The 12,199-nt window shown below is 71.1% G+C and overlaps 3 protein-coding genes across 3 annotated transcripts in view; 1 reads left to right on the top strand and 2 right to left on the bottom strand.

Annotated features, from left to right (window-relative positions):
* AGAP2 (ArfGAP with GTPase domain, ankyrin repeat and PH domain 2) overlaps positions 1 to 420 on the top strand; it is a 15,390-nt gene extending 14,970 nt beyond the window's left edge. The window contains exon 19 of the mRNA XM_041472633.1: positions 1 to 420. Coding sequence (XP_041328567.1) covers positions 1 to 103 — 103 coding nt within the window. The 3' untranslated portion in view covers positions 104 to 420.
* Positions 421 to 2,604: 2,184 nt separating this feature from the next.
* Positions 2,605 to 5,664, bottom strand: LOC121356355 (glycoprotein-N-acetylgalactosamine 3-beta-galactosyltransferase 1-B-like). The gene is given in 4 exon segments (XM_041472651.1): positions 2,605 to 2,823; positions 3,612 to 4,276; positions 4,463 to 4,675; positions 5,232 to 5,664. Coding segments are annotated over 4 exon segments (1,530 nt in total).
* Positions 5,665 to 5,873: 209 nt separating this feature from the next.
* Positions 5,874 to 11,678, bottom strand: OS9 (OS9 endoplasmic reticulum lectin; the record flags this gene model as incomplete). The annotated part of the gene is made up of 14 exons (XM_041472650.1): positions 11,476 to 11,678; positions 9,753 to 10,010; positions 9,351 to 9,414; positions 9,183 to 9,259; positions 8,997 to 9,095; positions 8,718 to 8,919; positions 7,967 to 8,083; positions 7,744 to 7,829; positions 7,621 to 7,657; positions 7,441 to 7,529; positions 7,313 to 7,366; positions 7,076 to 7,276; positions 6,102 to 6,549; positions 5,874 to 6,019 (listed from the first exon to the last, which is right to left on the bottom strand). Coding segments are annotated over exons 1-14 (2,043 nt in total), but the record flags the coding sequence as incomplete, so codon positions are not given.
* Between the last annotated feature and the right edge of the window lie 521 nt (positions 11,679 to 12,199).

Below are 12,199 nucleotides of genomic sequence, written 5' to 3'. Positions count from 1 at the left end.
CCCCGGTCCTCCGACCCCCGGCGGCCCCCCGACCCCCGGGCCCCGCCGCCGCAGCAGCTGCGCCAGCGTGGGTCCCTGCGAGCCCCGCTCCGCCCTGGTATAGCCCCGAGGGGCCCGGAGCCCCCCGGAGCCCCCCGGTGCCCCCCGGCTGTGCGTGCCCGCGGCCCGGGGTCACCCCGGTGCCACCCCCGGGGTCGCCCCTTGCCCACGGTTTGTACTTTTGATGCTCTATTTATTATCCTTTCCATGTCGGGGTCTCCGCTGGTCCTGTCCCCCTCTCCGTGCCAGGGACCCCCATGCCAGGGGTCACAGCGATGCCACTGCCACCTTCCTGTCCCCTCCGCGGGGTGTTGTGCCCCAGCGTGGGGTGGGCACAGCTGGGGTGGGGGTACTGACGGCGGGGTGACCCCTGCCCGTGTCACTCCTTGCCCATGCCGTCCCCTGTCCCTGTCACCCCCGCCCTTGTCACCCTCACCCCCCACCCCATTGTCCTCTGCTCACATCACCCTGTCCTACCCCTGTCCCCGTTCCCGCGTGCTGTGGGGGGTCCGGGGAGGCCCGGGGGGCCGGGCCGTGTACAGCGTTTTCATCTCTCGGGTGTGACTGTAAGTACGTGACAATGTCGGACACTGGTGCTGTGACACGGCTCGTCCTTCCCGGGGGACACGGTGGTGGCAGGATCGCCGAGGGGCACACGGGGGACACGGGGAGACACGAGGGGACATGGAGGACACTGGGGACACGGGGGTGGCAGGAACGCAGCGGGGCACAGGGGACATGGAGGCGCACGGGGAATACTGGGGAACATGGAGAGCACAGGGGGCACGGAGGGACACAGGGGACATGGAGAGCACAGGGGGCACGGAGGGACACAGGGGACACGGGGGGCACAGGGGACATGGAGAGCACAGGGGACACAGGGGACACAGTGGGGCACAGGGGACATGGAGAGCACAGGGGACACGGGGGGCACAGGGGACATGGAGAGCACAGGGGACACTCGTGCGGGGCGTTAGTGGCACGGAGGGTGGGTGACACGGGGCGCGGAGGGCATGGCGGGTGAGTGACACAGTCACACGGGGGGTGGGTGACAGTGGGGACACACGGGGTGGGTGACACAGGTGGCACTCGGGGGTCAAAACTGAGAGGTGGGGGAGGGGCCTGGGGGCGGGGCAGCACCGTGGTGGGTGTGGCCATCTGAGCTGGGGCGGGGTTTGCATAGTAATGAGATGGGCGGGGCCTGAGGGGGCAGTGACTTAATGTAGGACGTCCCTATGTAAATAAGGGGGCGTGGCCAACAAATATTATTATTCAAAGGGCGGGGCTTGATAGGTAGGCGAGGCTGTGATGTATACTAGGTGGGCGTGGCTACACTGGCGAGCGCAGTGGGCTGTGCCTGTTGTGTGGGCGGGGCTTAGTGGGGTGCGGCCACATGTGGGCGTGGCCTGTGTGACTGGGCGGAGCCAACAGCGCCCGGCTGCAGCCGCAGGACAGCGACGTGCGGAGATGGGGAGGGGACACGCGGGGGGGCTCGGGAGGGCTGTGCGGGGACAAGGAGCGGCTCAGGGACACAGGGGTGCCAAAATCGGCCATCTTGTCTTGTACAGCCCCCCAGCCTTGGGCAACCCCCACCCCCGATGTCCCCTCCTCACTGTCCCACCCCCACTGTCCCCTCCTCACTGTCCCCTCCTCGTCCCCAGCCGCTGCTCCCGTCACCACCCGGGCGGTCCCCCAGGTGTCCCCTGCCACCCTCCCAGCCCCGCTGTCCCTCACTACCACCAGCTCAGAGGCGCCCACAGCTGCAGGGCCTTGTCCCCAGCTCAGACCGTGTCCCCCTGTCCGTCTGTCTCCCTGTCCCTCTGTCCCCCTGCCACCCTGCCCCCTGTCCCTCTGCCTGTCTGTCTGTCCCCGGCTCTCCCCCCACCGTGGAGTCCCGCAGACCCCCCAGAGTGACAGTGGGCATTTGGGGTCCCCAGGGCAGGAATGGGGGGCGGCTCCCCCCACTGCAGGGACCCCCAAATACGGAGCCTCCTTCACCCCCCAGCCCGGGGGCACCGTCCCCTCTCCACTGCTCCTGACCCCCAAAATTCCCCTAGGAGCTGGGGCAAGCACTTGGGGGGGTCCAGGGATCCGGGAGGGGTGGTCCAGGGACCTGGGGGGGTGCCACAGGGTCACGGCCACGGGGGATCCGTGGTGGGCAACACGGGGGACCACGGGGACAATACGGACTTGGGGGGGGGAGCACTGTCACCATGGAGGGACACCCTGAGGGGGGGCACGGCCACCAAGGGGGGCCAGCACGGTCACACGGAGAGCGGGGACACGGCCAGCTCAGCCACGGAGGCGGCGACGGGACGGGAAGGGACAGGAGGGGACAGGAGGGGAGGGTCCCCACAGAGGGGCCTGGCAGTGCCTTGGGGTCCTGTCGGGGTCCCACCACCCAGAGCCCCCCCGGTGGGACCCTTCCCCCCTCCCCCAGCTCCGTGCACTGCTCAGACACCTCCGGTCCCTCCCCGGTCCCCCCAAACCCCCGCGGCCCCGTCCCGCTCCCGGCACCCCGGATCAGGGCCACCCAATCCCGCAAAGCTCATTAACAGCCGCTAATTAGGGCCACGCGGGTCCGCCGGGGACGCGGGGTTGGGGTGGGCGCAGGACACGGAGGGGGGGCTCGGGGCATTTGGGGNCGGGGGGGCTCAGGGGGGGCCGGTAGCGGGGTCGGTAGCCGTAGGGGCGCAGCCGCTGGCTCAGGTACTCCAGCGCGTACATCTCCTCCCCGGACACGTAGTGGAAGGACACGGCCAGATCTGAGCAGCACTGCGGGCCCTGGGGGGACACAGGGGACACTGAGGGGTGGCACCGGGCACCCAGGGCCCCCCCACCCCCTTGGTGCCACGGGGCAGGGTGGGGAAGGGGCGCTGGGGGTTGTTCCTGGTCAGCAGAGCCCCTGGCCGGGGCAGTGCCAGCACAGAGGCCACAGGGACACGGAGGGGACACTGGTGACAGCGGGGACACCACGGCTGGAGTTTGGGCCCCACGTAGGGGGGACAGGCTGGGGGCCACGGCCATGGGAGGAGATCATGGCTGTGCAGGGAGCACCAAGGCCACCGTGGGCACACGGGGGGCACCTGTGGCCAGGTGTGAGGGGGGACACGGTGGCCACGTGGGGGACACGCTGGTCACACACAGGGTAGGAATGTCCTGGCATGGCTGGGGACCGCACGGGGATTTGAGGGGCGATGCCATGGCCCCCATGGCCGTGGTGGCAAGACACGCCAGCCAGGCACGGGGGTGACACGTGGCTGCACCTCGAGGGTGTCACGGCCACAGGAGGTGACCAGGGACAAGCAGGGGGGTCGTGGCCACGCACGGTGGGGACACCAGAGCCACACAAGGGGTCCGTGGTTGTGTTACAGCCAGGTACGGTGAGGACAGATGCCACCCGAGAAGGGCGGTGGCCACTCTCAGGGAGACAGTGGCCACTGTGGGGTACTGAGGATACACGTGGGGGGTCTGGCCGTGCATGGGGGTGCACGGCCACTTGTGGGGGGCCACAACCACCCCCGCCAGCTGCCCAGACAGTGACAGGGTCCCCCCCTTGAGCTGTGACCCACCTCCACAACTGGGTACCAGCTGTAACTCCGGTACCAGAAGCCCGGGGCGAAGTGGTGCGTGAGGTGGATCTCGGGCGGGAAGGGGTGGAAGGTCTCCCGTCCCCACGTGTCCCTCGAGTCCCCCACGGCCACCCCCAGCCTCTCCAGGCACTGTCCCAGCGCCACGTCCTCCTCGGGGCCGCCGTGGCCGCAGGTGCCGCGGGCCAGGGCGGCGGCCACTCGGGCCAGCGCCGCCCGGCTGAGCACGTAACCGGCCCCGCCGCTCATGTAGCCCTGGCGGGCGAAGGGTCGGAAACGCTTCCCGAAGTAGAGGGGCCGCTGGGGCGAGTGCGCGGCCAGCAGCCAGCGCAGGTTGTCCAGCAGCACGAAGGTGTCGTCGTCGGCCTTGAGGAACCAGTGGGCGCGGGCGCGGAGGTGCCGCTGCACGTAGAGCAGAGCCCGCGCGGTTTTGCGGTAGAGCTGCCCCCGGCCCTCGGGCACCCCCAGCCCCAGGGCCGGGAAGTGCGGGGCGGGCTCGGAGCTGACGAACAGGGCCACGTTGCAGTGTCGCGCCCAGGTGTCCCGCACGTGGCGGGCTTTGCTCTCCAGGTTTTGGGGCGCTGTCATCACCCAGCACAGCACCCGCACCCGCTGGAACAGCCCCCGCGCCACCCCCGCGTCCTCGCCTGCGGGACAAGGAGCTCGGAGCAGAGAGCCCGATGTCCCCGCCTTGTCGCCGTCGGGGCGTGGTCACCTTCCCCAAGCACTGGAGCAGAGGGGATGAGGCCCCCCCACGCTCCCCTGCCAGCCCCACCCCAGCAGAGTCCCCCGTGTCCCCTCCCAGCGCCACCCGCCCTGGCAGCAGCGCCCACCTGCAGCGTCCGACGGGGCCACGCCGTAGAGCACGGGGGACGGGGGGGTCCCGGGGGGGGCATCGGCCACCCGGGGGTCCCGGCTGGGGGCAGGCACCGGCTGGGGCAGCAGGAGGCCGTGGAGGAGGAGGAAGGTGGTGATGAAGCCCACCAAGAGGCCCCCGTGGAAGGAGAGGCGCGGGCTCTGCAGGCCCCGGAGCGGCATGGGGCCACCTGGTTTGGGAGTGTGGGGGTCATTGGGGACCCCCCCGGGACCCCCCAGCCGCTGCGGCTTCACCTGCCACTGCCACCAACCGGGGTGGAGCCCGTGGGAGGTGGGGGACAGGACAGAGCCACGGAGGGGGGAATGACACACACGGAGAGGGGGTGACACCCAGGGGGCAGTAACGGCACCCCGAGCAGGGCACCCAAATCCAGGGGGTGCAGGGTGGGTGACACTGAACAGACACCCCAAATCCAGGGGGTGCAGGGTGGGCGACACTGAACCCGTTTTCAGTTGGGGGGGGACAGTGGTGACCTCTCCCCCCCGACCCCTGGGTTATCGTCCCCCTGCCCCCCCAGGTCATCCGTGTCACAAATGCAGCCGATGTCAGGGCAGGGTTCCCGGGGGGGCACAGTGACATCCCCCAGCAGGGCAGGGTCCCTGGGGGGGGCACAGTGACATCCCCCAGCAGGGCAGGGTCCCCGGGGGGGGCACAGTGACCTCTCCCCCCCCTGGGGACGGGGGGAGTTCTGGAGCGGGGGGTGCCGGTGTGGCCTCACCTGGTGCCGAGGGTCGGGGGTCCCGGCTCAGCCCGGGGGTCCCACTGTTGGTTCCTGGGTGGGTTGGGGGCCCTGCTGGGTCCCAGCGGATCCGGGGGTCCCGGGGGCTCCGCGGGTTCCTGAGGGTCCCGCCGGTGCCGGTGGCACCGCTGTCCCCGAGGGTTGTGGTGGTCCCGGTCCGTCCGGGGGTCCCGGGGGCTCCGCGTTCCCCGCCCCCCCCGCTCCCATTGGCCGAGGCCGGGCGAGCCCCTGGCCCCGCCCTAATTCTGATTGGCTGCCGCGCCCACCGCCCCGCCCCTCCCCGCAATTTTGGGGGGGGTGAGGAATGTAGACCCCGGGACGGGGGGAGGGGACACGGGGGGGGGACGACACAGACACAGCCCGGGGTGACCTCGGTTTATTGATAAAACGGGGGGGCGAACGACTGCGCGACATCTCATTATGAGAGAGAGATGGGTGCCCTGTGCCCAGTCCCAGGGCAGGGATGAAGCCACAATTCTGGGGGCACGTTCAGGATTTAAGGGATCAGGATTTGGGGGATCAGAAGTCTTGGTCCTCGGAGTCAGCGGGCGGGGGGGGCTCGTCGTGGCCCCCCCACACGAAGCGGTAATTGTCCTCCAGAGCCTGCTGCCGCCGCCGCTCCCTCCCCATCCCTCGCAGCCCCCCCGCGCCCCCGCACCAGGATGCTGAGGAAAATCTCCTTCAGGCTGCGGGAATCCTCCTCCGACAGCCACTGCGCCGCCTCCTCCTCCTCGCCCCCCGACGACGCCGTCACGATCTTGATCTCGATTTTCCCTGCGGAGGGGGCCCGGGGGGGTTGATTTGGGGCGGGGGAACTCTCCCCTGCCGTCCCCCCCACGGCCGGAGCCCTCCGTACCTTCAGCCCGCAGCCCCTCCTTGGCCAGCAGCTCCCGCACCTCGTTCTCCACCTGCGGCAGCTGCGGGGGGCTCTGCTTTTCCCGGGGGGGCTCCCGTTCCTCCCGGGGGGGCTCCTGCTTGCCCCGGAGAGGCTCCCACTCCTGGGGGGCGTCGCGGCTCCCGACCCTGCCCGTCCGCACCCGCACCCGCCCCTCCTTGCCCGGCCGGGGGCTGCCCTTCCTCGCGGCTCCCCCTTCCTCCTCCTCCTCCTCCTCTTCGTCCTCTCTGCGCCCCCCGGGAGAGGGGGGGGGCCCGGAGGGGTCGCGGCGGGGCTCGGGGGGGTCGCGGCGGGGCTCGGCCCTGTCCAGCCGGTCCATCAGGCGGGTCAGGGTGGACGCCAGGGTGCGCGTGGCGCGGCTCCGGTCGAACTCGCCCTTCAGCCCCTCGGTCTCCAGCTCATCCTCCACCTGCAGCCGGGGTGGGAGGGGGGTCCCGGCCTGACCAGCTGCCACCCAGAGCAGCTGGCCCAGAAACGCTGTCCCCATCTCTGCTGGGCAGCCCTGACCATCCCATAGGGTCCCCAGCACAGCCAGGGAGTCCCAGTGCAGTCAGGGGGTCCCAACCCTCCCAGGGGTCCCCAGCACAGCCAGAGGAGTTCCAGCCCAGGCAGAGGGTCCCAGTGTCACTGTGCTGCCCCCAGTGCCCCTGTGTGGGTCCCAGCCCGGTCAGGGGAGTCCCAGTGCCACTGTGGGGGTCCTAGCTCGGGCAAAGGGGTGCCAGTGTCACTGTGGGGGCCCCAGCCCAATCAGGGGGGTTCCCAGTGTCACTGTGCTACCCCCAGTGCCCCTGTGTGGGTCCCAGCCCGGTCAGGGGGTCCCAGTATCCCTGTGGGGGTCCCAGCCTGGTGAGGGGGTCCCATGGCCACTGTGGGGGTCCCAGCCCAGGCAGGGGGATCCCAGTGCCCCTGTGGGGGTCCCGGCCCAGGGGTCCCACCTCGCTGATGATGCTGTCAAACTCCTGCTCCATCTGGCTCTTCACCTCCTCCTTCAGCCTCGCCACCTGCTCCCGTGGCAGCAGCTCCAGCCCAGCCAGCAGCGGCCCTGCCTCCTCTTCCTCATCCTCATCCTCCTCTTCATCCTCTTCCTCCTCCTCCCCCGTGGGGGGTGCCTCGGGGCCGGGCAGGGCCTCGGGGCTGGGGGGCTCTGCGGGGCCAGGTGGGGCTGGGGCAGCTTTGGCTGCTGCCTCCTCCTGCTCCTCCTCCTCCTCGCTCACCTTCTCCTTGGCCTGAGGCAGTGGGAAGGAGCTCAGGGGGAAACTGAGGCACGGAGGGGCCCGAGGGGCAGGGGGAAGGTGCCCACCTTCCTGGTGGTCTCCTTCAGCTCCTCGATGAACTGCAGCAGGTCCCCGGGGCTCCGGATCACCTTGAAGTGGATTTTCTTCCGTGGATCTATGAGGGAAGCCACAACAGAGGGGTGGCAGTGGCAGAGGGGGGCACAGGGGACATGGAGGTGACACGGGGAGGACACCCCAGGACTCACCAGCTGCCCGACCACCAGCTGCCCTTGGGGATGGCTCCTGCAGGGAGGACACAGGGGATGGAGCAGGACCCTAAACCCCCCCAAAGAGACCCCCAGAATGTCCCCAGAGCCACTGGGACTCACCCTAGTGCTGTCCTGCTGCTCACTGGCTGTGGCTGTCACCTCCTGCTGCCCAGCTGTCACATCCCTGGCTGGCTCTGGCTGGTTCCCTGCCACGGGGGGGACACAGCTGCCACAGGGGGGACACGCCTGCCACTGGGAGCTTCAAGCCCACAGCCAAGGGGGCTCCCAGGAGCAGAGGGGACAGTGGCAGTGCTGTCACCGTGAGGAGGGGACAGGGCCATACCCTCCTGGGGGTCCCCAGGGCTCTGGGAGGGGGGCTCGCTGTCCCTGTCACTCCAGAGCCGTGTGTCCAGCGTCCGCAGCTCCTCCGAGATCTCCTCCACCTTCCTCTTGGTGTCAGCTGGGGACACAGGGGACAGTGACAGCACAGCTGGGGGACAGCCCCAGCTCCACGCTGCAGGGGACCATGGCAGCCCTGTGTCTGAGGGACACGGCCAGCCCTGGCACAGAGGGAACAGTGCCAGTCCCAGTGCCAGTCCCAGGACAGAGGGGACAGGGCCAGGAAGGTGACAGTACCAGCCTTGGGATGGAGGGAACAGGGCCAGGAAGGTGACAGTGCCACCTTTTGGATAGAGGGGACAGGGCCAGTCTTGGGATGGAGGGGACAGGTCCACGCTGAAGAGGACAGTGCCAGCCCAAGGATGGAAGGGACAGGGCCAGGCTGGAGAGAACAAGAGCCAGGCTGGAAGGGACAGTGCCAGCTCTAGGCTGAAGGGGACAGTGCCAGCTCTAGGCTGGAGGGGACAGTGCCAGCTTTAGGCTGGAAAGGACAGTGCCAGCCTAAGGATGGAGGGAACAGTGCCAGCCCCAGGCAGGAGGGGACAGTGCCAGCTCTAGGACAGAGGTGACAGTGCCAGCCCCAGGCTGGAGGGGACAGCGCCAGCCCTGCACCAGGGCTCGGTGCCAGCCTCGAGACGGGCAGCACACATCTCCAACCCCACACCCACACACCCCCAGGCCTCCCTGGTACTCACAGACTTGGGCACGCACGTACTGGACGTACTGGGCGGGCGACAGGGCGGGCTGGCAGCGGATGGGCTGCGGTGCCAGCCCCGGGGCGGGCCGCAGGAACGGGTGGTGGCAGATGCGCGTGGTGTGCACCGTCAGCACGTACTGGCACGACTGCGGCTCGTCCACGCGGGCAATGTAATCCCCGGCGCCCTCCTCGCACAGGAACTGCGGGCACGGCCCTGGGGTGAGGCCCTGCCGTGCCCCCCGTGCTCCCCGGTGCCCCCCGTGCCCGCCGTCCTTACCCGGACCTCGGCCTCGCGGGCGCGGCCGGTGAGGTCGCAGCGGGAGCCGTTCACGTAGCTCTGGCTGTGGTAGCGCCTCAGCTGGTGCTGCTTGGAGGCCTGCAGGGGTGGGCACGGGGTGGGCACAGGGTGGGCACGGCGTGGGCACGGCGCGGACACAGCCCTGCCCCTGCCCGCTGTGCGCACCTTGGCTGTCTCGTCGTCCCAGTCGAAGGCAGACTGGTAATAGCCCAGGACCAGGACGTCGCCCTTGATCTCAGACTCTGGGGGGATGGGCACAGAGAGGGCACGTGTTGAGGGGCGTGGGGAGGGGTCCTCAGTGCCACTGTGTCCCTGCCCTGTCCCCAGGGTCACCTTCCAGGTGGTACTGCTGGATGTGCCGCCCGTAGCAGAACTCGTACGTCCACCAGTCCTTGGTCTGGGAAGAGCAGAGACCCCGGTGAGGCAGGGGGTGCCCCCCTGGCACTCCCTGTGGCCCCTGGCTGGAGTGGACAGTGCCAGTCCCAGCGCCAGCCCGGGACAGAGGACAGGGCCAGGAAGGTGACAGTGCCAGCCCAAGGATGGAGGGGACAAGGACAGACTGGAGGAGACAGTGGCCCCCAGGCACCCCTGAGCAACCTGGCACTCCCCATGCCCCCCTGGCACTCCCCATGCCCCCTGGGCACTCCCCGTGCCCACTTTGAGCAGGCAGGGTGCTGTGCCCCCCAGGCACCCCCCGTGCTCCCCTGGCACCCCTCTTGTCCCACTGTGCCGCACCTTGAGCAGGCAGGGCGGGGTGCCCCCAGCATTCCCCATGCCCCCTGGCACTCCCCATGCCCCTCTGTGCCCCACCTTAAGCAGGCAGGGTGCGGTGCCCCCTGGCACCCCCATGCCCCCCAGCACCCNGAGCCGTTGTAGAGGCGGGGGGCGCGGGGGGGGGCCGGGGGGGGGGGGTCCCACGGCCGCGGGGGGCAGGCGGCACTCGTAGCGCTGCTTGAACCGCGACGCCACCGTCACCACGTCCCCCGCCTGGCGCTGCGGGCACGGACTGTCAGAGCCCCCTGGCACCCCCCAGAGACCCCCATGGCACCCCTAAACACACCCTGGTACCCCAGAGATCCCCTGGCATCCCCCAGAGGCACCCCTGGCCACCATCACCATCACAGCCTGGCACTGCGGGCATGGCACGGTGAGAGACCCCCTGGCACCCCAGAACCCCTCCTGGCACCCCTAAACACACCCTGGTACCCCAGAGCCCCCTGGCACCCCGAAACACCCCCCAGGGCTCTGCCCCCCTTGGGGAGACCTCCCTGAGAACCTCCAGCCCTCCTGGTGACTCCACAGACACCCAGAGACCCCACAGACAGCCCCGGGGGACGGGACAGCCCCCCCCGCCCGGACAAACCGCAGCCTCGCCCCGCCCAGCCCCCACCCTGTCCCTGTCCCACGGGGGGGGGACAGCACAGCCCTGGGCTGCCCCAGCAGCTGCGGGGGGCTCTGGACCCCCCAAAACCCCCCAGGGGCTCCCCACAGCTCCAGGAGCCCCGGGACAAACCGGGACAAACCGGGGCAGCAGCGGCTGCGGGGCGTGTCCCCCCCCCGGGACAAACCGGGGCTGCGGGATGTCCCCCCCCCACCTCCCGGACCGGGGGACCCGAAACACGAAGTGACACTTCTGTCCCCTCCCCCGCATCCGGAACATCTGGCGGCAGCTGCAGCGCGAGCGCCGGGGGGGTCACGGCCACCCCAGGGACCCCCGCCCGGCCGTGCCCGCAGAGCCGCTCCGCTCACAGGTACGGACACCGGGACCCCCCGAGCCGAGCTCAGCCCGGGACCCCCCGAGCCCTGCCCGGGACCCCCGAGCCCCCGGAACCGCTGAGACCCGGCCGGGTCCCCGGCCCTGCCCGTGCCCAGCCCTGCCCGGTGCCCCGAGCCCTGCCCGCGACATCCCGAGCTCGGCCCCGGATCAGCCCCGGCAGCGCCCCCGACCCCTGCCCGGTGCCCCCGGAGCCGCTGATTCCCGCCGGGCCGCGGCCCCTGCCCGTGTCCAGCCCTACCCGGGAGCCCCCCGGCCCTGGATCAGCCCCGGCAGCGCCCGCGATCCCGCCCCGGTGCCCCCGGCCCCGTTCTCGGCCCCTGCAGGGAGGGACCCCCGGCCGGGCTCCACTGCCCAGCCGTGAGCGGGGCCCCGGGCCCGGTTCAGCCCCTGATCGGTGCCCCGGTTCAGCTTTGACCGGTGCCCCGGTTCGGTCCCTGATCGATGCCCCGCTCAGCCCTGACCCCTGCCCCGGGCCCGGTTCAGCCGTGACCGGAGCCCCGCCCCGGATCGCCCCGCACAGCCGCTCCCGGTCCCCGTTCCCCCCCCCGCGCGGCCCTCCTGACCCGCAGCCGGCGCCCCGCTGCTCGGCAGCCCCTTGGCCGGTGCGCCGGTCCCGGCAGAGCCCCCGGGCCGCCCCCGCCTCCCCCTCCCGCAGCCGTTGGCCCCGGTGCCGCGGCGCACCTGCCCGGCCAGCACGGGCTCGGCCAGGATCTCGAGGCCGTACTTGAGCTCGCTGAGCTCCTGCAGGTTGAGCGCGGCCCGGGCCCCGCGGAGGGGCCACCCCGGGCCGAGCAGCGCCAGCAGAGCCAGCGCCGCCACCGGCCCCGGGCCCCGCCGCGCCGCCATCTTCCCCCGCCGCCGCCGCTTCCGCTTCCGCCCGCACCTCCCCGCGCCCGCCCCGGCCACGCTGCTCCGTGTTGTGATTGGTCTGAGTGCCTGCCTGTCAACGGCAAGAGCGATTTTGATTGGACGATCTGCGGGGATGACGCCACCGGTTGTGAGGCCGCGGGGGCGAGGTGGTTGCGAGGCCGGGGCTTGCGGCGATTGGCCAGAGCCCGAGAGGGCGGCAGCAAATGGCGAGGCGGGGCGCGGCCGGCTGCCATGACGTAACGCCTGGCGGTTTCCCATTGGCCGAGCGGGATGCAGGCGATCCCCGCGCGCTGATTGGCGGAGAGCCCCGAGCATCCCGGGGGGATCACGTGATTACCGGAGCCGGGAGGGGCGTGCCGGGACCCCGAGCGAGCGGGGCCGCCCCCGGCGCCATCCCCCGGCACTGCTGCCCCGGCCTCCTCCTGACCCCGCCCGAGCCTCTCCGAGCGCCCCCGGGACCCCTCAGCCCCCGGGACCCCCAACCCTCGGGACCCCTCAGCCCCGGGACCCCCCAACCCCCGGGACCCCCTAACCC

The sequence above is a fragment of the Pyrgilauda ruficollis genome, unplaced genomic scaffold (genome assembly GCF_017590135.1).
Source record: "Pyrgilauda ruficollis isolate IOZ18807 unplaced genomic scaffold, ASM1759013v1 scaffold295, whole genome shotgun sequence".
Classification (NCBI taxonomy): Eukaryota; Metazoa; Chordata; class Aves; order Passeriformes; family Passeridae; genus Pyrgilauda; species Pyrgilauda ruficollis.
The sequence above is the reverse complement of the archived record's forward strand: the minus strand, read 5'-3'. Positions and strand labels throughout refer to the sequence as shown.